This window comes from Octodon degus, unplaced genomic scaffold (genome assembly GCF_000260255.1).
Source record: "Octodon degus isolate 3935 unplaced genomic scaffold, OctDeg1.0 scaffold00107, whole genome shotgun sequence".
NCBI classification, from domain to species: domain Eukaryota; kingdom Metazoa; phylum Chordata; class Mammalia; order Rodentia; family Octodontidae; genus Octodon; species Octodon degus.
Window position 1 is genome coordinate 2,131,266 of NW_004524683.1, and position 22,974 is coordinate 2,154,239.

General features: G+C 35.1%; 1 protein-coding gene across 2 annotated transcripts in view; it reads left to right on the forward strand.

Moving 5' to 3' along the window:
- The window catches only part of Nrdc (nardilysin convertase), a 92,056-nt gene that overhangs the window by 31,979 nt on the left and 37,103 nt on the right, over positions 1-22,974 (forward strand). For both annotated transcript variants that reach the window (XM_004639124.2, XM_004639125.2), the window contains 8 exons: positions 1,318-1,471; positions 5,042-5,115; positions 6,620-6,715; positions 9,333-9,455; positions 14,993-15,050; positions 17,217-17,290; positions 18,613-18,682; positions 21,373-21,450. In XM_004639124.2, the coding sequence (XP_004639181.1) occupies positions 1,318-1,471; positions 5,042-5,115; positions 6,620-6,715; positions 9,333-9,455; positions 14,993-15,050; positions 17,217-17,290; positions 18,613-18,682; positions 21,373-21,450 (727 nt within the window). The remainder of the gene's footprint in view (positions 1-1,317; positions 1,472-5,041; positions 5,116-6,619; positions 6,716-9,332; positions 9,456-14,992; positions 15,051-17,216; positions 17,291-18,612; positions 18,683-21,372; positions 21,451-22,974) is intronic.

Genomic DNA, 22,974 nt, shown 5'->3' on the forward strand with positions numbered 1-22,974 from the left:
GAGGGATTCTTAGCCTCTGCAGACAAGATGTCCAGAATCTCTTGCTATCAGGAGATGATCTCCCACAATCCTGCAGGGAAAGGGGAGGAGGGAGGGAGGAACCATTGGCTCAGTTCCCATCATGTGATGTTTGGCATCATGTACTAATATTGTATGCTTGTTCATTGAATTATAGTTTATTAGAAACGTGTGTTCATCTTGTGGAACACTCGCAGAACAAGTTACTTGTCTTCCAGGGTTTTACTGTATATTTAACAAGAGAAAAAGTGAAGGAGACTTATGATTTATAAGACCATAGGGGAGAATTTTTATCTCCTGAAGTGTACCTATATTGAGAATTAGAATAAAACTTGTTTTAAAATATAGGCATTTTTATTCAAGTATGGTAAAGCCAACAGACTAGATGATGACTACAATTGTGTAGAAATCAATTGCCTAAACCTAATTGGGGCATTTGTTTTACAGTTAGCAAGGCTTAGAAACACAGAACATTAGAACATTAGAAACACAGAAAAATAAAAAGGCATAATCAACACAAAAACAAATCAAATGTAGCTAAATAAAAACTATGTGGATGCTATACAGTTGCAAATATATAGCTCCTTTTTCTGACTCATTTAAAAAATATTTTTCTAAGCTATTTAAAGGTAAACTTCCCACCCTATGAATTTTCATGATAGCAATTAATTGTATATATGCTTATGTTTAAATTTTAACATTTGTACATGTTATATATTACTTTGTCTTCCATATAAGTGCTTAGGTTTTTTTTGTTTGTTTGTTTTATTTTTCAGTATAAAGCTACATTATGAGGGCTGGCTAGATAGATCAGCAGACAAAAGCGCCTGCTTAGACAGGTACAGGGACTGGGGTTCGATTCCCAGCATGCCGTGCTGGCCCTGTCCTTGGGGCACACTGAGACAGTGATTGAGAATGGGCATGGTGGCATGTGCCTGTAAACCCAGCGCTTGGGAGGCTGAAAACAGGATGATCACTACAAGTCCAATCTGTGTAGTGAGACCCTGTAGACCCTGTGCTAAATTCATTAAAAAGAAAGAAAGAAAGAAAGAAAGAAAGAAAGAAAGAAAAGAAAACTATGAGCATGATAGAACATTGTAAAAGTAGCAGTCTAATAAAGAATTAACCAGGCAGAGCTATTGTTAATTTGTTGGTACACTTTCTCCCAGATTTTCTGTACACAGCAAGAAAGTTCAAGTGGGGTATGATGGTGAATACTAATAATTCTAGTACTCTGGGAGACATAAGGCAGGAGAATCAGAACTTTTATGTGTGTGACTTTTTGTTCTTGTCATTTAGTGGTATTCATGGGTAGCTTAAAATATCCAGATGAGAATGGATTTGATGCCTTCCTAAAGAAACATGGAGGCAGTGACAACGCCTCAACTGATTGTGAGCGGACAGTCTTTCAGTTTGATGTCCAGAGAAAATACTTCAAGGAAGCTTTGGATAGGTAACATTTCAAAGTATATTTTTATTTTAATTATCTAATAACATCTTACAAATTGAAACATTGGATGTACTCTATGGTATTTCATTTCAAGGAGTATTCTAATCCTATAGAATTGTCAATACTTTCTTCTTTAGAAAAACAAACTATTAAGTATGTGTTGATTCTTGCTCTGTAACAATTTGGTTTTTACTTATTAAACATCCTTTGAGTTTCGTGAGTATTCTATATTGATTTGTTGCAGTGTTTTCTAATTTAGTAGAAAACGTGGAAAAACAAATGTTGTTTATAATTTTACAGTCTAGAAATGGCCAGTTAGCATTTCAGTTACCTAGTTACATGCTGTCTAATATGTATTTTTATATGAATCATATGATTCATATCCTTTTTAACCTATATTTTTGTAACATAATTGTATAATTTTTCATTTTATAAGGCATTTTACATGATTGTATATTAGTTACATTGTATAGAAATAATGTACCTTAATCTGTTCAACCAGTTAACCTGTTCTTGGATAGTTGTCAACAGTTTTCTGCTACTGTAATGCTGTGGTAAATATCTTTAACTCTTACATATATCCTTAGATATTTCTTTTGTTAAGTTCCAGTAATTAAAATTACTAGGTATATTTTAAGACCTTTTTTTAAAAAAATCTTTTGAGTAAGTTTGTCATAGGGGCTGGGGCGATGGCTCAGTGGAATAAGCGCTTCCCTGGCAAGCGTAAGGGCCTGAGTTCAATCCCCAGTTCTGCTCCCCTCCCAAAAAAAAAGTTTGCAAAATCCATATTGGAAGAAATGGAATCACTTTATACCAAACTCTAGATATAAATGTAAAATTGAAAGCAATCAATCAATCAATCAATCAATCAGTCAATCTTGAGTTTGGCCAGTATAATCTTTGAGGAGTGATATTTTTTGTTTATTTTTTTTTAATATATTGTAGTTCAAGAATTTGAAGCACAGATATTTGATCAATGCAGTGCCATAAAATCAAAAGATAAATATTGCCATAAATTTCTATATTTTCCTGAAGCCCTGAATTAATAATTGTTAGGCTAAAAGAATGCCAAAATTTTATTAAAATGGACACAATTTTTACTTTTTTACAAGCTTGAATGCCAAAATAACAGAAGAATAGAGAGCTGGCTAAAGAAGACAATGTAAATGCCAGGATTTTGTTTGTAAATTTTTTTTTTTTTTTTTTTTTTCAGTGTGGCTGGCTCAGAGCAGGGCTGGTGCAGCATGTGAGGCAAGCACTGTACTTTTTTTCCAGAACCGGGGATTGAACTCTGGCCCTTGTGCTTGCCAGGCAAGCGCTTATTCTACTGAGCTATTTCCTCAGCCCCTTGTTTGTAAATTTAAGAGATCAAGAATACTTTGAGCAGAGACCTTAACCTACAACTGTGTGTTTGCTTTTGTTTCACAGTTCTTAGCTCCTAAGTTTCATAAAATCCAAATAGGTCTTTATATAAAGACATTTTAAGCAGAAGAAAAGCTGAATAAAATCTGGCTATCTCAGAGGTGGTAGAATTTGATATAAAATTAGCTAAGAAGCTTGGGTTACTCCAAAGTTTTGGTTTAAGAACTGCTTTAACAAAAATATCATCTGACACATTTTCTTCTGTTTAAAAAAAATTCAGAATTTATGAGACAAATGGTATCATACTTATATATAAAAAATTAACGAGAACATCAGATCCTATATTCATGCCATAAATAGTAGATGTTAGATAAGGCAAATGTAAATAAAATAGAAACGAATATGAGAAGAAATGAGCAGTTAACCAAACATAGCGGAAGATTTAGTACACCTTTCTCAGTAATTGATAACCATTAAAAAATACTCATCCTCTTCCCTTCCCCTTTCCCTTTCCCTTTCTTGTCTGCTTGCTCCCACTTGCTCTTGCTCACACTCGCTCTCTCTCTCGCTCTTTCTCTCTTCTCTCTGTTCCTGTTCTCTCTCTCTCTCCCCTATCCCTGTCTCTCCCTCCCTCCCTTTCTTTCTTCTGTTTCTCTCTTCCTCCTTTTTTCTTCTTCCCTCCCTTCATCTCTTACTCCTTCCCTTCCTCTCTCTCTTGCTCCCTGTTTTTCTTTCACAGACTCATTATGTAGTTCAGGCTGACCTTCAGCTCACTGTATAGCCTCAGCCTCCCTAGTACTAGTATTACAGGTGTGTGCTATCATATCCCACAGGAAAAATCCTCTTATGGATATAGAAGATTAAGACAATAATTAGACTCAAAAAAGCAGACTAAACCCAAAGTAAGCAGAAGAAAGGTCATAATCAAAAGCATAGTAAAATAAAAATAAATGAAAACAGAAAATAGAAATACAACAGAGAGGCTACATGTGGTGGTAGATGCTTGTAATCCCAGTATCAGGAGGCTAAGGCAGAAAGATTACCATGAGGTTGAGACCAGCCTAAACTACATAGTGAGACCTTGTCTTAAAACAAAACAAAGTAACAATGAATTACACAAAAAATTAACGAAGTAAAAATTGATTATTATTATTATTGTTTTTGCCTTTTTTTTTTTTTTTTTTTTTGGTGGAACCAGGGATTAAACTCAGGCCCTTGCACTTGCCAGGGAAGTGCTTATTCTACTGAGCTATCTCTCCAGTCCCCAAAATTGATTATTTTTAATAATCAACAAAATTGACAAACTTTCAATGTACATTGACCAAGGAAAAAGACTGAGTTGATGCAAATCAAGTATGAGAGTAGGGACATTAGTACCAATTTTATCAAAATAACAAGGGCTGTAAGGTTGTACCATGGACAGTTGTGTTCCAACAAATTAGATAACCCAAATGAAATGAATAAATTACTCGAGAGAGACAGTGTTGTCTTAAGACAAAAAACCTGAATGGACCTATAATGACAGATTATATTAATGAAAAACTTTCCAAAACATGTTTTAGCCCAGATAGCTTCTTAATGAATTCTCTCAAATGTTTAAAGAATTAACTCTAAAAAAAAAGAATTAACTTTAATATTTCACAAACTTATGAAAAATAGAATACTCCTTCTCATTCATTATATTAAGCCAGTATTATACTGATACCAAAACCAGTCGGTGTTATCAGAAGAAAAGGAAACCAAGGGCCAGTATCCCTTATAAATATAGATACAAAAGTCCTAATGGGGAGGCCACCCCAAAATCTAATCTAGCAGCATGTTAAAAAAAAAAAATTGTGCACTATGACCAATTTCGTTTTATCCCAGGAATGCAAAGTTTACCATGTGATAAATCAATGTTATGTTATTGTAATAGAATATATGACAAAAACTACAGCTCATTATTCTTGATAGATAGAAAAAGCATTTAACAAAATCTAGTACCTATTCATAACTGAACTGAATGTCTGTTGAACTTAGTAACACTTTTTAATTAAAAAAAAAATGTTGATTAGAGGCCAGGAAGATAGCTCAGTGGAATAAGTGCTTGCCTGGTAATCACAAGGGCTGAGTTTAATCCCTGGTACCACCAAAACATAAAAAAAATAAAAAAAGATGTTGATTGAAGAAACTGAACAAAAATAGAAATGCTTATTTTCTTTTGTTTTTCAGATGGGCTCAATTCTTTATTCATCCGCTAATGATCAGAGATGCAATTGACCGTGAAGTTGAGGCTGTTGATAGTGGTAAAAGAAATGATTTATGTCTCACTATCTTTTATTTCTCTCATTGAATTAACACATTTTAACACTAAGCAATTTAATCCTCTTTGTTTGTTTTCAGTCAGGGTCTCTCAGGCTGACCTCGAGCTCCCTGTTATAGCCTTGATTGGCCTCAAACTTGTGATTCTCCTGGCTCAGGGTCCCAAGTGCTGAGACTACAGGGTTGTGCCATAACACCTGGCTTTATCTTGTATTTTAAAAGACACTATTGAAATGGATGGGTCATATTTATTCCTGAAGTCAGTAAATGTTCTATTTGGGATAGATTTGAAATAAATCAAAAGGATGGTACATTTTAGGTTATTAATTTGTTAAGGATTTTACCATAGTAGCTAATCTTTTACAAGATAGTAATTCATAAAGCAAATGCTGTCTTAAAACTTTAAAAGCTCACATTATCTTTTTGCTTGAGGTATCATTTTAACTACACTGTTCTAATATATAGTTTGATTTTTATTATTTGTTACATATCTGTAGGTGCTTTGTGGCTTGAATTTGTTAGTTATAGAAACAGTTACATATTTATGGTTGAAGAAACGAAAACCCTGAGTAGGTAATATATTTAATATTATTTTGGACTATTTCTTTTAATTTTGAGAAGCCTCTCTATTACATTCATCCTTAATCGACCTTATGTTAAAATCTGTTAGTTTGCTTGTAACTTGCCTCCTTTATTATAATGCAAACTCCTTGAGGGTAGGATTTGATAACAGAATGCCATAGACTGGGTGACTGATAACAACCTAAATTTATTTATCTCGGTTCTGGAGGCTGAGAAGTCCAAGATCAAAGTGCCATTGTATTTGTTTCTAGTGAAGGTCTGCCTCCTGCTTTGTAAATGGCCAGCTTTGCCCTATGTTCTCGTATGATAGAATAGGGGAGGAAGCTCTCTGTGGGTTCTTTTATAATGTTATTCATAAAGGGCACCTCATGACCTAATCATTCCCAGAAGCATACCTTCAAAAACCTTTACACTGGGGATTAGGTTTGAACATATGAATTTGAGGGGAACATACATACTCAGTCTTTAGCACTAATTAAGATATTTCTGACTTCAAAGTGATGGTTCTTAAGAATCAGACTTCATGACCAACAGAGTTGGCTTTGTAGGAAATTTAAATGATATACAACATTTAGTTTCAAGATAGAAAGAATATGATTTAACATTTTATTAGCATTTTCTTCAATAAATTCTTGGACATAGAAACCTAGAGCTGAAACCTTTGAATCATTAATTATCTTTGTTTCATTTGAAAAATAAGGGAAAAACTCTAGGAAGTTGATTGATTTAATCAAAGTAACAAATTAAATGAGAACTAAGCCTATGTCCTTGACTTTCCAATTTCAGTCTTTTGATTTATAAAGTTAATTTTGTTATTTATTTCTGTGAGCTTGAATTTTCAGACAATAAAGCAGATGCTAGAGTTTTATTTTTATTAAAAGTGTTTTTTTTTTTTTAAATCGACAGAATATCAACTTGCAAGACCTTCTGATGCAAACAGAAAGGAAATGTTATTTGGAAGTCTTGCCAGACCTGGACATCCTATGGGGAAGTTCTTTTGGGGTAAGTAAATAATTCATCTTATTTCATCTGTCCTATAAGACTGAGAATAAAAAACTCTGCTAATGAAATAAAAATGATAAAGAAATGAGAATTAAAGTGCTAGAATAGTTAAAGTATACTTTATCTTTTAGGGAAGCTGATAGTTTTTCAACTCATGCTTGCATTTGGTTCTGTAACATTGAATATAGCAAGGAAAGCACATAATAGTTTGTGATTCCTTCCAGATCACAGTACTCTGGCAACAGTGTGTGAATTATCTCTTTTGATCATTATTGCAATGTTAAATAGATAGCATTATCATCTCCATTTAAAGATAAACAGGCTTGGGAAAGTTACCTAATTTCCTTTGCTTAAGTCATGTAGCTAGTATGGAATAGATTAAGTATTTGAATGTATTTATCTGATTGTGTGCTTTGTGCTGTAGCCCAACCTGACATGTCCATTTATCAGCAGAGACTCAGGAATGATTTAATCTCTTTAATAGTTTGTTGTCTTTTTCTGTTTCTGGGAATTGAGCTCATGACCTATGACCTGGTACTTTCCTGGCAGGCATTGTGCCACTGAGCTGTATACCTGCTGCTCTAATAGTTTTGAACAGTGACCTAATTTTGTTTTACTGGTATCAGATTTTCATAATGACTTTATTGGTGGTGGTGTTCAGTTCTATCCTAATATTAATCTTATGGCCAAAAGTAGAAACTAGTATGAGTTGATTCAAAGTACACTTTATTTGGGGCTGGGAAGATAGCTTAGTGGCATAAGTGCCTGCCTAGCAAGTGCAAGGTCCTGAGTTCAATCCCCAGTACCAAAAAGAAAAAAGTATACTTTATTCAAGGGACATTTTGCTTCCATCTATATTTTATACAGTTTGTGGGGCTGGGATTTGGTTCAACAATAAAACACTTGCCTGAAAGCCCTAGGTTCGGTTCTTGGCACCAAAAACAAAAAATAAACCTCTCCTTAAAAGAAAATTCAGGGTAATAAATGAAAAAAAAAGACACAAGGAAAAAAAAAGGTCATAGGACTGTCCTGCTACAATACTGCATATGGTTAGATTTCTAAATTTTTGTGTAAAATGTGTTTATTCCTATTTTTAAAAAAATTTATTTTCTTCATATTCTGTAGGGACTTAAAGTTTAACATATCAGTTCTTGATGGAAAATACCTGTTCCATGTTATGCCTAAGATGTTTGATATTTAGACAGAGTAAACTGAACTGCATATGTTGCAGAGTAATAATAAGCTTCTCTTCTGGATGGTTAACAACCTAAGTTGCAGATCAAAAATTGGAGAAAAGGAAGGGCTGCAAGGTCAGCCAACATTTTGGCCCTAGCCTTTCAAGGTCAGTGAAGACTCAGGACATAGGAGAACCTGTACTGTAGCATCATGTAACTCAGTTGTACCCCAAATTTTCTGATCAAGGAGATTATCGAGCCACAGGGGAATGGAATGTGATCAATTATGTATAGTGTGCCTAAGGAGAGTCACATGGAGAGAAAACATTCTCTCAGGTTTTCACAGAGAGCAAATTGGTCAAGCAATGGCTGTGACTCATCCTCATGGCCGACACTGACAAAGGATCTACAAAGTGCGGTACAGGGCTACAGGATAAATCCTGAGAGTACTTGACTGACCTTATCAGATACAAAAGTTACATTTCTTGTTGTATAGGTCTTGCTTTATCTTGGTCTTAACCATCCAGCAGAAAAGTATAAAAACGAGGTATATAAAGTAAAGCCATATTAATATGCTGGGCTGTGAAAGGCTCAGATCAACAACTTCTGTGGATAACCCACTACTATTGTGGACTGCTGGACTGTGTTGGATTGTTTTGCTGAATTCATGCACCTGTAGTATTTAGATGCCAATGGACTACCCATCTCTGACAGGAGTAAACAAAAAAAGGGGATACAAAGGAAGGACCATTTTGTATTTGTATATACAGAATAGTTAGGATATATATACAGCTACTTTTGCTTAATTCAGTGAGAAGAAAGATTTGTACTAATAGTGTTTGGACAAGATATCCTGTCTGCTTCTTGTACTATGGATAACCACTAAGAAGATAACAATGTACAATGTATTAATTATTGAAACTGTCCTGTTAATCAGCTTTGAAAGTGTCTCATTGATATTTGTTTCTAAATAAAATAAAATAAAACATTAAAAAAGACAATTCAACCAAAAAACAAACAAACAAAAAAAAAAAAAACAGGCAAACAAACAGACAAAAAAACCGCAGCATATTTTATACAGTTTGTATACATCCTGGATTTATTTTTAATAACTAGGCAGAATGTTAATGAAATAATGCAGAGAGAAAATCCTGCATTAATTACTAGACTGTTAAGCAAGGGAACTTGGGCAGTTCCCAGAGATAAAATCCTTATATATTAAAATAAACTTCAGAATTGTTTATAATTTTTGCTTAAAGTCACTATTATACACTAGTTCAATATTCTTGAGTCATTTGGGTTATTTCATAGTCAAGTAAAATAGGAGAACATTGCATTGTTGTTGCAAAAGACATTGAACTTACTCAATGAGTTTAGTTACTTCTATAATACTATTCAATGTATCCTAAAATATTAGTGTAATTTTTTTCATCTTTTTACAGGAAATGCTGAGACTCTCAAGCATGAACCAAAAAAGAATAATATTGATACACATGCTAGATTGAGAGAATTCTGGATGCGTTACTACTCTGCTCATTATATGACTTTAGTTGTTCAGTCCAAAGGTAACATCATGCATTATTGCCATTAGAAGTACAGCTAATCTGGGGCCGGGGAGATGGCTCAGTGGAATAAGCGCTTCCCTGGCAAGCACAAGGCCCTGAGTTCTATCCCCGGTTCCACAAAGAAAAAAAAAAAAAAAAAAGTACAGCTAATCCTTAAACAATGAAGTCTGAATTGCATGGGTCCACTAACATACCTTTTTTTTTTTTAGATTTATAATAGTTTAAAAAAAAACTCACAGATATAACATGTGGCCTAGAAATATCAAAAAAATTAAGAAAAATGTATATTATGAATTTTGAGATACCTGCAGATCATTGTCTTTGCTTTACTACATAAAATATATGTAAATTCATTACAAAAATTTAAATTTATCAAAACTTGCGCCTGGGTATAATGGCATAGCTACTAGGTCACTGAGGCAGAAGAATTTTAAGTTTGAGGTCAAGTAGGCAAGACCTTATCTCAAAATAAAAAACTGAAAGTTTCAGTATGTAGCTCAGAAGTAACAGCACTTGCCCAGCATGCATAGGACCCTGGATACAGTCCCCAGTATTGCAAAAGAAAAAATGTGTGCTCACACACAGGCCATATATGGTGTTATTCACAGTAGAAATGTAAACAGATGCAATGTTTTTTCGCAACGGGTTTGCCACGAGAGCACAGGTGTAGTGAAAAACCACCATTAAATCAAAACCAACATGGGAAAGGAAAAGACCCACATTAATATCGTCGTCATTGGACATGTGGACTTCAGCAAGCCCAGCACCACCAGCCATCTGATCTACAAATTGCAGTGGCACTGACAAAAGACCCATTGAAAAACTTGAGAAGGAGGCTGCTGAGATGGGGAAGGGTTCCGTCAAGTATGCCTGAGTCTTGAACAAGCTGAAAGCTGAGCATCAGCATGGTATCACCATTGACATCTTCCTGTGGAAATTTGAGACCAGCAAATACTATGTGCCCATCATTGATACCCCTGGACACAGAGACTTCATCAAACACATGATTACAGGCACATCTCAGGCAGAGTATGCTGTCCTGGTTGTTGCTGCTGGTGTTGGTAAATTCGAAGCTGGTATCTCCAAGAATGGGCAGACCCGTGAGCATGCCCTTCTGGCTTACACACTGGGTGTGAAACAACTAATTGTTGGTGTGAACAAAATGGATTCCACGGAACCAGAAGAGATATGAGGAAATTGTTCAGGAAGTCAGCACCTACATTAAGAAATCGGCTACAACTCTGACACCGTAGTTTTTGTGACAATTTCTGGTTGGAATGGTGACAACATGCTGGAGCCAAGTGCTAACATACTTTGGAAGATCACTTGTAAAGATGGCAATGCCAGTGGAACCACACTGCTTAAAGCTTTGGATTCCACTCACCCAACCGACAAGCCTTTGCAGCTGCCCCCCTAGGATGTCTACAAAATTGGTGATATTGGCATTGTCCCTGTGAAGACTGGTGTTCTCAAACCTGGCATGGTGGTCACCTTTACTCTAGTCAGTGTCACAGCTGAAGTCAAGTCTGTTGAAATGCACCATGAAGCTTTTGAGTGAAGCTCTTCCTGGGGACAATGTGGGCTTCAATGTCAAGAACATGTCTATCAAAGATGTCCGGCATGGCAGTGTTGCTGGTGACTGCAAAAATGACCCACCAATGGAAGCAGCTGGTTTCACTGCTCAGGTGATTATTCTGAACCATCTGGGCTACATCAGTGCTGGCTATGCCCCTGTATTGGATTGTCCTGTCCACCATATGAGACAGACTGTTAATTGCTGTTCTATTATGAGACAGACAGTTCATCCAACTCTGTACAAAAAGGCTGCTGGAGCTGGCAAGGTCACCAGGTCTGCCCAGAAAGTTCAGAAGGCTAAATGGATATTATCCGTAACACCTGCCACCCCAGTCTTAATCAGTGATGGAAGACCAGTCTCAGAACCGTTTCTCCCAGTTGGCCATTTAAATTTAATAGTGAAAGACTGGTTAATAATAACAATGTATCATAAAACCTTCAGAAGGAAAGGAGAATGTTTTGTGGACCTTTTTTTTGTGTGTGTGGCAGTTTTTGAGTTATTAGTTTTTAAAATCAAAAAAATACTTTTTAATGGAAACTTGATAAAAAATCAGTCACAGAATTTTGAGACCCATTAAAGCAAAGTTTAAGGAGAAAAAGAAAGATGCAGTGTTAAGGCAGAAAAATATTTCATTTTTCTAGTAAGAACTCTCATGGTTCTCATGTACTTTTCACTGCATATAACACATGTAAAATACAAAATATTTGTTAATAATTTTAAGTTCTTGGTAAAACTTCTTTTTCTTGGTAAAACAGCAGGCTATTATTTAGGGAGGGTCAAAAGTTGCTCAAACCTGAACATGGTGGTATACTCCTATAATCTCAGTACCTGAGGAGATGGAGTCAGGAGAATTGTTAAATTTGAGCCTAGCCTGGGCAGTTTAGTAATTTATGTTTTATTTTTTCTGTATTTAGGACAGGGTCTACAGGGTCTCACTACATAGATCAGACTCGTAGTGATTCTCCTGTTTTCAGCCTCCCAAGCACTGTGATTCCAGGTGCACACCACCACTCCCAGTCTCAATTGTCTCTCAGTGCGCCCTGCAGGTGGGGCCAGCATGGCAGGCTAGGGATCAAACCCCCAGCCACTGCATTCTGCCTAAGCAGGTGCTTCAGTCCGCTGAGCTATCAGGCTGGCCCACAATTTAGTAATTTAGACTGTTGTCTCAAAAATGGGGTGGGAATGCAGCTCTGAAGACCCTGGGTTAAATCCTCAGTAACACACACGTATACACACTATATATGTGTGTATGTATATGTACATAAGCAGAAAATTCCTGGTTTCCCTTTTAGAATCAGGTTTATCTAGATAGATATGATGTCACATGGCTGTAATCTTAGAATTTGGGAAGGTAAGACGGGCAGAGCATGAGTTCAATGCTAGCCTTGCTGTGTAGTAAGTTCAAGGCTGGTCTGCACTCAAAAGGAACAGGTTGTATTTTGTTTTTCTAAAGCAAGGTCTTACTTTGTGGTTTAGGCTGACCTTGAACTGACAGTATTGCTCAGGCTGTCCTCTAACAAACTTACTGTGACCCTCGTGTCTCTGCCTTTTGAGCTGGAATTCCAGGTTTGGTTACCATGCTGAGCTTTTTGTTTTTTAAATGGGGTCTTATTCTCTTACCCAGTTGGTCTTGAACTGCTCACCTTAAGCAATCCTCCTGCCTCACCATCCTGAGTAGTTGGGACTGCAGGCACATGGCACTATACTGGATTTATGAATTGGTCTTTTTAAGCCACTGTCTGATACCTCTGTGCCTGTATCATTTATAAACTTACAGGGCAAGTTGTCTGTTTATCCTTATGTAAGTGCTTGTAAAAGGGCATTTTTAATTGGTGACAATGACAGAAGTAACATAAAAGATTAATGAATATGCAACTCCTTTAATCAGCTTTGTTGGGGGGGCGGGTACAGGGTCTCACTGTGCAGTTCATACTCGTAATGATCCTCCTGTTTTCAGCCTCCCCAGCAGCTGGGATTACAGGCGTGTACCACTTTGCCCATCTGGACTCTCATCTCAGGCTTTGTGTGCCCTGGGGTTGGGGCCAGCACAGCATGTGGTACTGGGAATCGGACCTCAGTCTCTATACTTGCCTAAGCAGGTGCTTACTCTGCTGAGCTATCTCGCTGGCCCTTTTACTCCTTTAATAACTCATGTTTGTTGGGTTTTTTTCCCTTTCATTAAAAAACCAATGGAAGCCTTCTTTTGTTTACTTTGTATTTTTATCTCTGAGGTGGTTTTCAAAGTCAGTTTGCACATTTCTTTTTGAAAAGTGAACCCTTTCACCCTTATTTTATACTTTTCCTAGAATTTTTCTGTATACATTATAAAAATTAAGATCAAAGGTGATTTGGTAATTATATATAAACTTTTTTCATTTTTGATCAAAATTAATCCAGTTCAGTTTGATTTGAATATAAAGTTAGGGATATGATATGATTCTTCTGTTCTGGCTACAGATTTGCTTCTGTATTCCTTTTATACCTGTTAAAATGGGAATCCCATGTTTGGCATGTAAATTAACTTACACCTTTTGATTGTATTCCAAGTTATTTTATTAACCTGCATTTTTCTTCAACTAGATAGTTTTTTTTTTTTTTTTGCATTCTCTTCCAAGTGATAACCAGTATAAGATTTTCTTAATACTGTATTTAGGCAGAAGAATTGTTAAATTTGAGTCTTTTAAAATAATTTTTGCCCATTTCAAATTCATCAAAATAATGCAAGTACGTATAAAGTTACTTGTTATGTACTTGTTATAGAAAGTACAAAATATTGTGTTTTTAAAACAAGTCATAGAGTTCAGTAAACCATATACTATCTAGCATAATATAAGATAGCAGAAAAAAAAAGATAATAGAGTTTTTGATTGGGAAAATCAAGATAACATATTTGTTGTGTGGGCTTCGCTCCCTGGGCACACTAAGCCCGAGATGAGAGTCCAGATGGGCACAGTGGTGCACGCCTGTAATCCCAGCTGCTAGGGAGGCTAAAAACAGGAGGATCATTATGAGTCTGAACTGCACAGTGAGACCCTGTACCCCCAAAAAAGGCTGATTAAAGGAGTAGAGTTGGATGTTCATTAATCTTTTATGTTACTTCTGTCATTGTCACTATAACCAATTAAAAATGCCCTTTTACAAACTCAACATTTGAAGTTTCTGCATTTTTTGTGCTATTTAGAAGTTCACCATGTGTATGAATAGTACAGATTAAATTAAAAACCTGATAATTTGCACTTTTATGGGACTAGAGATTGAATTTAGAAACTTACATTCTATGAATGTAGTTTTCCATTGAACTATGCCAGTGAGTGAAACACATGTACTTTATGGAATGAACAAATAATCCAGTGATGGACCACTTGCATAGAGCCACGAGGTTTCCTTTTTCATTTAGAATCTTGTGTTTTACTAGACATTTTAGAAGAACTTCATATGAAATGTAAGTAAGAATCAGAATTTAGAACATATAGATCATACCATCATGAAAACTAAGAAAACATAAAGGTTGAAACCTCAGAGTATAGTAGTTATGTGAAAGTATAGACAAGTATTTATTTTGCTTCTTTTTTTTCCCCTCCCTCCTTCCCTTTTCTGTCTTTCCTCATCACTTTTTTTTTTTTTCTTTTTCTAAATACCAGGAATCAGTCTCAAGATCTTACGCTTACCAGGCAGGTCCTGCACCACTGAGCTAAATCTCCAGTCCATCTCACTTTTCTTTTTACTTGTTTGTCTTTTCTGACTTTATCACTGAGAAATCAGAGTTTAGCAAAATTGTGTGTCTTTTAAGGTTTTCTTATCTGCTCTTATATATTTTCCTAATCATTACAGGTTAAGGGCTGGCAAGTAATTCCCATAGTAAAATATCTCTTTCTTTTGTATCTTAAGATCTATGGAAGATCTCTGCATTTCTTCATTAAATAACAATATTACTTGTCACTTTTTCCCTTTCCCCTTCAAGAAACACTGGACACTTTGGAAAAGTGGGTGACTGAAATCTTCTCTCAGATACCAAACAAGTAAGATAATTATTTTTATAAATAATAAACGTTTAAAATTCAAAAGACTATATATTGTTTTTGTATGAGTCCCAACAAATTTGTTTTTGTTCTGTTTCCAAGCAGGTCATAAAATTAAGGTCTCAGGAGGAAAACGTAAAATAAGATAACAGAGTTCTTGATTGGGAAAATCAAGATAACACACTTGTGTCCTTTATTTCAGAATTTATGAGCTATGTTTTAAGCAAGTAATCATTTTGAAGAATTTATGCTTGCTTTTACAGTTATTCAGTACTTTTCTGCTTCTATGTAGGGTTTTTGAAACTGATATAAAAGAAAATACTGTGGTGAAGAACATAATATTTTTGTCTCTTTCCTCACAACAAATTGTGTTCTGGAAGTTTTATTTTGTTTAAGTTGTTCAGAATGTGTAATATTTTTCCCCAAAAAAGAAATCATGTTTAGCTGGGCATGATGGTGTGTTCCTGAGACCCTAGCACTCTGGAAGGCTATGGCAGGAGGATTGAAAGTTCAGCGCATCCTTAGCAACTCAGCTATTTAGCAAAATCCTGTCAGGAAGGAAAAAAGTGTGGGTAGGAAGCTGAGGATGTAGCTCAGTACAAAACAAAATGAAACTTGTAGATGACTTTACATACTACCTAAAACCCCATTTATTTGATACACAGTCTTTTAAAATATTTTTTTGCCACTTCAGAATCATCAAAATGATGCAAGTATGTATAAAGATGCTTGTTACAGAAAGTACAAAAATTTAAATTTGAAGCACTAAGTTCTTTATTAATCCCCTGCCAGTTTCCATTTTAGTAAATTGAAGTCAAATTTTTTTTTTCTTGCAGCACCTAAGTGGCCTTTTCTGTTTCATCATTATAATGTACTGTTATTTTAATTTTATGAAAGAAAATTTAGCTTAAAATGTTAGAATAGTTTAAGATAACAGATTGGTTGTTATTATCTTGTCCTTATATAGGTTCCCATTGATACTTAGCAATACTTTTTATGTATGGAGGGATAATAAAAGCTATGCCAAATTTGTGGGGGTTTTAACTTTCTTTTTTTTACATTTTTCTATATGAATTATAGAAATGTCAGATGGCAGCATCTTTACTAATAAAGTCAGAGGTATATGTAACATATTCATTAAGTTCTATCAGTACCCGCTGAGCAAATTCTCCTAAATATTATTCACTAGTAATCATGGTTTCTTAGTGAGACATAATCAAAGGTCTTTGCAGAGATCCTAATTTGCATTGACTATGCTTTTATAAGACATTAAAGTTATGATCTCTTTCTAGCAGTTTGGGAGGCTGAGGCAAAAGAATGAAAGTTTGAGCCCAGCTTGGGCCACTGAGCTACTTAGTGACATAGTAAGAGTCTCAAAATAAATTTTAAAAGGATGCCCTGGAGATAGTTCAGTGGCATAAGTGCCTACCTGGCAAGTGAAAGGTCCTGATGAAAAAGGGCTGCGAATGTAATTAAGTGTGATTGTGCTAGGTTCAATCATAGTATTTCTTTCACACTCACAAGTTTTATGATCTTTTTATTTTCTTTTGACTTTTTGAGACAAGGTCTCACTATGCAGTTCAGGCTGACCTTGAAGTTACTTTGTAGCCCATGCTGGCCCTGTATTGGCAGCAATCCTCCTGTCACAGCCTCCTGAGTGCTGGAATTATAGGCATAGGCCACCATTCCCCCCCCCCACTAGTTTTTATTAACGAGATTAGAAACTCCTGGGAAGAGGACCCAAGTTTTAAAAATATTTCAGTGTCCAATATAGTGCTTTATACCTAATAATCATCCCATGTATGTTCGTTGAATTAAAGTATTGTCTGTAGTGTAATTTTTCTTGCTGAAATAGCTTTCTAGTGGAGGAGAACTGAAATTGAATGAGGCTGATAAGCAGTAAATACTTGAGTGGAAGGTCCCTTCAGTTCATTACTTTCTGTTGTGAGTTGCAAAGGCATTTTAATTGTTGAGACTGAGATTTAAGAATAGGATACGTAGTTCAGGATTTTGTGGCTTTGTTGCCATCTATTATTTGCTCATGCTGAGAATGCTTTTCAGCCAGCAGTATGTAGAATGACTAAATTATCTGTTAGACATCCCTAATGATACTGCTTATAAAAGGCTTTTGCCAATTAAATTTTAATGTATTTGTTTTATTTTCAGTGGGTTACCCAAACCAAACTTTGGCCATTTAACGGATCCATTTGACACACCAGCATTTAACAAACTTTATAGAGGTTTGTGAACCTAAGGTTTAAAACTGTTTGAAATAATTTTAGCACATTCTCTAAAACTTGACTGTCAATTTTCTTTGAAAATGAGAACACAACAGAAAATACAATTGTGTTGGAAAGAAAATAGGCAGTGGAGAACCATCTTGTGACACATAGCAGGCCACTGACTAGCTGCAGGTTGATTGATTCTGGTGCCAGGGTGTTACTTGAATGTTTTCATGCTTCCTCCCTGATGTACTCTCATTCTTTTGATTTTTTTTTCTTACTTGTTTTCTATTTGATTTTTTTCTGTACTTTGCTCTTATTTTTAAGATAGAGAAAAATACTTTGGAAATTGTTTTTTCTTCATTATAGAACAATATTTGTTAGATGAAGAAAATCACAAAGACATTAAGGGAATTACCCTTAAATCTTACTTTAAAAAGAAATCATTTTTGGCAAATTTCTATCAGATTTTTTATAGCTATATTTTCTTGACATGAAAGAATCATTATGTACTGCAAATATGTACTAATGAAAATAAAAATAAGATTGTAAAATATGTATACTTTAAAATTTTTAATATTATGCCTTTAATAACTTCATAATGAGCCTACCATATGATTATAATTTACTTTAGAAGTTACCTAAATGAATATTACAGAAATATTCTTAATTTACTATTTGTTTCTTTTTTCTTTTTTTTTTTACCACAACAGATCGACTTTTCTTTTAATTGCCTTAGGTATTCTGTCCTTCTTTACACCATGCCAGCCTTGCTGTCCCCTTCATTGTTGATCAGTGACTGCCTGTACCCTTTCTGCACCTGATTCTATTCTCTTGAGCCATCTCTTCCAGAGACAACTTATTTTCCATTATTTTCCTTCTGGCTTTAGATTCCTTATCACAGAATCATACAATAATAGTATTAGGAAAAATCTTTAGACAGTTTAATCCAGTGTATTTGAGAAGAGAGATTCCGAAAGATTTAAATGCAAATGATTTTTCTGTAGGTTGTATTAACACATGCAGCAAGGTAGAGGTATGGTTGGAATTTTTCCTATAGATCTCTTAACTCCTAGTCCTGTATCCTGTCCTAAAAGAAAGGGTCCATCTTTAGCAGCATTTAATATTCTCATTGCTCTTTTATCCATGCTTTTTCTACCTGTGAAACAGAATTTTAAAATTTGCATTATTCAGAATTGGAAAATTGGCAATCTGAAATAATAAGTTTATATAATCTTTTGTTTATTAGAAGGTAAAATATGTTGAATTATTTGAAAAGTTATTATAGTAAAAGTTATAGAGAAGCACTTATATCTGTTCTTCTGGAAAATATTTTTTAGTTGTTCCAATCAGAAAAATTCATGCTCTGACCATCACATGGGCACTTCCCCCTCAACAGCAACATTACAGGTAAGAATTCAAGGGAAAATTTACTTTATTAGAAACTGAATGTGAATCATAGTTTTGAAGGATACAACTTAGTTTACAAAGGTTCTGAATTTATAAACACAGGTGTTATAATCTGGAGCTTAACTGTGCTAGATTTTCCAAGTCTGTTTCTTTGGGGATAAAAACTAATGTTTTCTTATAATGAATTGGCTACCTTTTGTGAATATCTGAAATTGTTTTGTGTAAATGTTAACTTTAGTATTTTATAGTATAGAAGTGCAATTTATTTGGTAGTAGCTACCACTTACTTTTTTCATTAATTAATTAATTAATTAATTTTGTGGTACCGGCAATTTAACTTGGGACTTGTGCTTGCCAGGCAGGCACTTATGCTTCTGAGCTATATCCCTGGCCCTAAATTTATTTTATTTATTTGTTTATTTGATACAGGGTCTCACTATGCAGCTTGGACTTTTAGTGATTTTCCTGTCTCAGCCTCCCCAGTGTTGGGATTATAGGCATCCACTACCACACCTGGTTTCGGGGCAGCATGGTGCACCCAGGTTTCCAAGGCCAGCACGGCATGCAATATCAAGGATCGAACTCAGGTCCTTGTACTTGCCAGGCAGGCACTTAGACCACTGATATATCTCCCCAGCCTGCTACCACATTTTTTGATGTTTTAAAAGTAAAGGTAAAGCTGAACACTGTGGCATATGCCTGTAATCTCAGCACTCTAAGAATCTGAGGCGAGAAGATGGCAAATTCAAGCCTAGCCTGGGCAATTTAGTTATTTAATGCGACCCTACCTCAAAATAAAAATAAAGGGCTAGAGATGTAGTTTAGTGTCAAGGTCCTGAGTTAAGTCTCCAATACTGATAGACAAGCAGATAGCTAGCTAGGGAGTAAAGAAAAGAAAAAGAAGAAGTAATTTTCTAAAAACTGGTAAATATTGCTTTTATTAATTTTCTTTTTTGTGTGGACTGATTTGTTTCTTTTGGTAAATTTGATTCATTGTAAATTCCTCTTAAATCAGCCTTTTTTTCTGTATTTAGGACAAGGTCTGCAGGGTCTCACAACATAGATCAGACTAGTAGTAATTCTCCTGTTTTCAGCCTCCCAAGAGCTAGGATTTCAGGCGTGTGCTACCATGCTCAGTCGCAATCACCATTTCTGTGTGCCTTGTGGGCGGGGCCCGCATAGCACTCCAGGTTTCAGCCACTGCACTCTGCCTAATAAATCAACTTTTTGTGGGGAGCTATTTTTTCTTTTTTTTTTTTTTTTTAAAGCAAAGTATCTTTCTGGAGTTATCAAATAAAGTACAGTTTATTTTGTTCATATACAAATATATTTAGCTGGGCTCATTTATTAACTACTTTATTCCTCTCTGCCAGTCTTAGTATACACATAATTCAATTTACATTTCAAACAATGTAGTGTGGGCTTTGAGGATTGCTAAGCAGTTGAAACTAACATTGTGTCTTAATTTTCAAGAATTTACTAAATTTTGCTGGTCGCAGTGGTACCTGCTTATAGTCTCAGCTACTGGAGAAGCCGAGGCAGGAGAATAGCTTGAGGCCAAAGATTACAAGCCTGTTTTAGCATCATAAGAAGACTGCCCTACCCCATCTCTAAATAACTTAATTGATTAGGAAAAAAGTTTACTAAATTAAGTTTTCTATCCTTATTAGGTTATTTTAACTCAGTTTTTTTCTGTATAGTATGTTTCAGTAGGAATTTATTTTTAAAATTATAAAGGAAGGTAGTGAGAAAATAATTTGAAAAACATATGCAACTACCCCATCTATTAGCTTATTAAATGATAAAAATACCTGCTGGGATGATGGTGCTGGGATAATCCCAACACTTTGGGAGCCAGAGGCTGAAGAGTGAATGGCAAGTTCAAACACACTCTGGGCAACTTAGCCATTTAGCAAAAGACCATGGCTCAAAATTTAAAAAATAAAATACAAGGCTGGGGATGTAACTCAGTGCAAAAGATCCTGGATTTAGTTCCTAGTACTTCAAAAACTGAAAATCAAAAAAAAGAACCAAAACACAAAACTGTCTTTGGGCTTGCATGGTATTTTTGGCTTGTTTTTGGTTTTTGAGACAGGATCTTGCTGTGTAGCTCAGGCTGTCATTGAATTTGTGATTCTTTGCCTCACCCTCCTGAGTCCTGGGATTTTACCACCACTCCCAGCTCATGAAAACTATAGTTTGGGAGTGAAGAGAAAAAGAAAATTACACTGACATCATGTCTTTTGCTCATTGTCCTTGCTTATGTATTGAAGGAAACACTTAAACTAAAACTTCCATCTTTCAGTTGTTACAGCAGCACATTTCGCGTTACATGCATCCTGAGAAAGTAGTGAAACTTTATGAAAGCTTTCGTCCATACACAAAGTGATTCATATCTGTGCTGGGTTCTAAAATAATAATCTATATCATTGTTATTTTGAATAAAATGGAATTTAATGGTTTTATCAAGAAAGGAAATAAGTTTGGTGTCCAAGAGAAATAGCAACCTTGAATTTTAGAACATTACACTTACTTCCTCTATTTTTTCTTTTATTTTCCTTGTAAATTAATTAGAATTTCACATTTTGTGGATTTATGAGAGAATAAGTTTATATACTCAATATTTGGTTTTACCAGTAAGATTTTCTAGTGTATTTACATTTTTTTTCTGACCTTTAAATTTTTTAAAGGGTGAAACCACTTCATTATATTTCCTGGCTGGTTGGACATGAAGGCAAAGGCAGCATTCTTTCTTATCTTAGAAAAAAGCAAGTATTCATTATTAAGTATTTTTGGTATAGCAGTCTGAAAAATACTGGACAATATGGTACATAATGTATTCTTTGGCTTTAGCTACCAGGGGTCTAGAATCAAATTTAATGCCTAATTATAGTCATATTGATAACATAGGTTATCTTAAGGGCTGTTTTGTATTTCATCATAAGCTAAAGCCCCAATTGGAAGTAAACGTGTACAAACATTTAAAAATTATAAGTAATACTAATTATAATTATTTGGTGTCCTTTTCCCTTAAGTATTTTAAATTCCAGAATTATGTAAAAAGGTTGGCGCTCATCAGCAATCTGGATTTAACATTAAAGAATTCACTTATTTAAATGCTATAGATTTCCTGACTTTCTCAAGTAAAAGGTAGAACTTTAATGAAAACTTCAATCTGTAAACCAGTTGAACTGAAAATGTAACTCTGAACAGTGTATACAGCTACATTAGCAGTGTGTGTCCTGATGCCTTCAGGCACCGGTGTGAGTCACTATAGCCAAATGATTAGAATAGAACTTTAAGATCAGGAGCAGGACATTATATTAATTTCTTGTTTTATTTTTTCTGCATTAATTAATTAGCAGATGAAAAGATAGCTGAGAAATTTAAAGTACCTTGGTAGTTTACAGTAATTAAAGGAAACAGATAGTTATTTAAAAGAAAAGCTGGGGCTAGTGAGATGGCTCGGTGGTCTAGAGCACCTACTTCGAACAAGCTAAGCTAAACAGAGCACAGGGACCGCGGTTCAATACCCCGGCACCACATGCCAGCCAGTCCTGCCCCCTGGTGGGCTGAGCTGGCCACACACACACACACACACACACACACAAATAAATAAATGTGAAAAAAAAATAAATAAAAAATAAATAAAAGAAAAGCTAATGGTGTTCAGTGTATACCATTAGCTATACACTCATTATTTAATTAGAAAAAAAACATTAGCTATACATTAGTTATTTAAAAGAAAAGCTAATGGTGTTCAGTGTATACATATATAATATGCTTTAGGACGCGCATAGCCTTTCACTCTACTGAACTATATTCCACATTGTTATTTTACATTGTTCGTTTTGGTGTCCTTTTCCCTTAAGTATTTTAAAGACATCTACTGTCATTTCTTTCTTGGATAATATACATAGGTTAACTGATAGTCTTAAAAAGATCATTTGATCTTTCTAAATTAGGATATATTAGATGTATTTTAAGGCTTCCAGCAGACAAGATCAAAAGTGATAAGTGAGAGGGGCTTGTGTGTTAGCTCAATTGTCGAAAGCTCCTGCTTGGGGAAACTCAGTCAGACGCAGGAGACTGCAGTTCAATCCCCAGCTCCACATACAGTACCAGACCCGCACTTAAGGCAGCCTGAGCCAGCCAATTAAAAAAAAAAAAGTGAAACACTTTCCAGGAACCTGGTTCTGTTTTGCAGTGTGCTTTTGTGTGTGTGTGTGTGTGTGTGTGTGTGTGTGTGTGTAGGGGATTTTTGTAACTTTTTTATTTTTAATTTATTTATT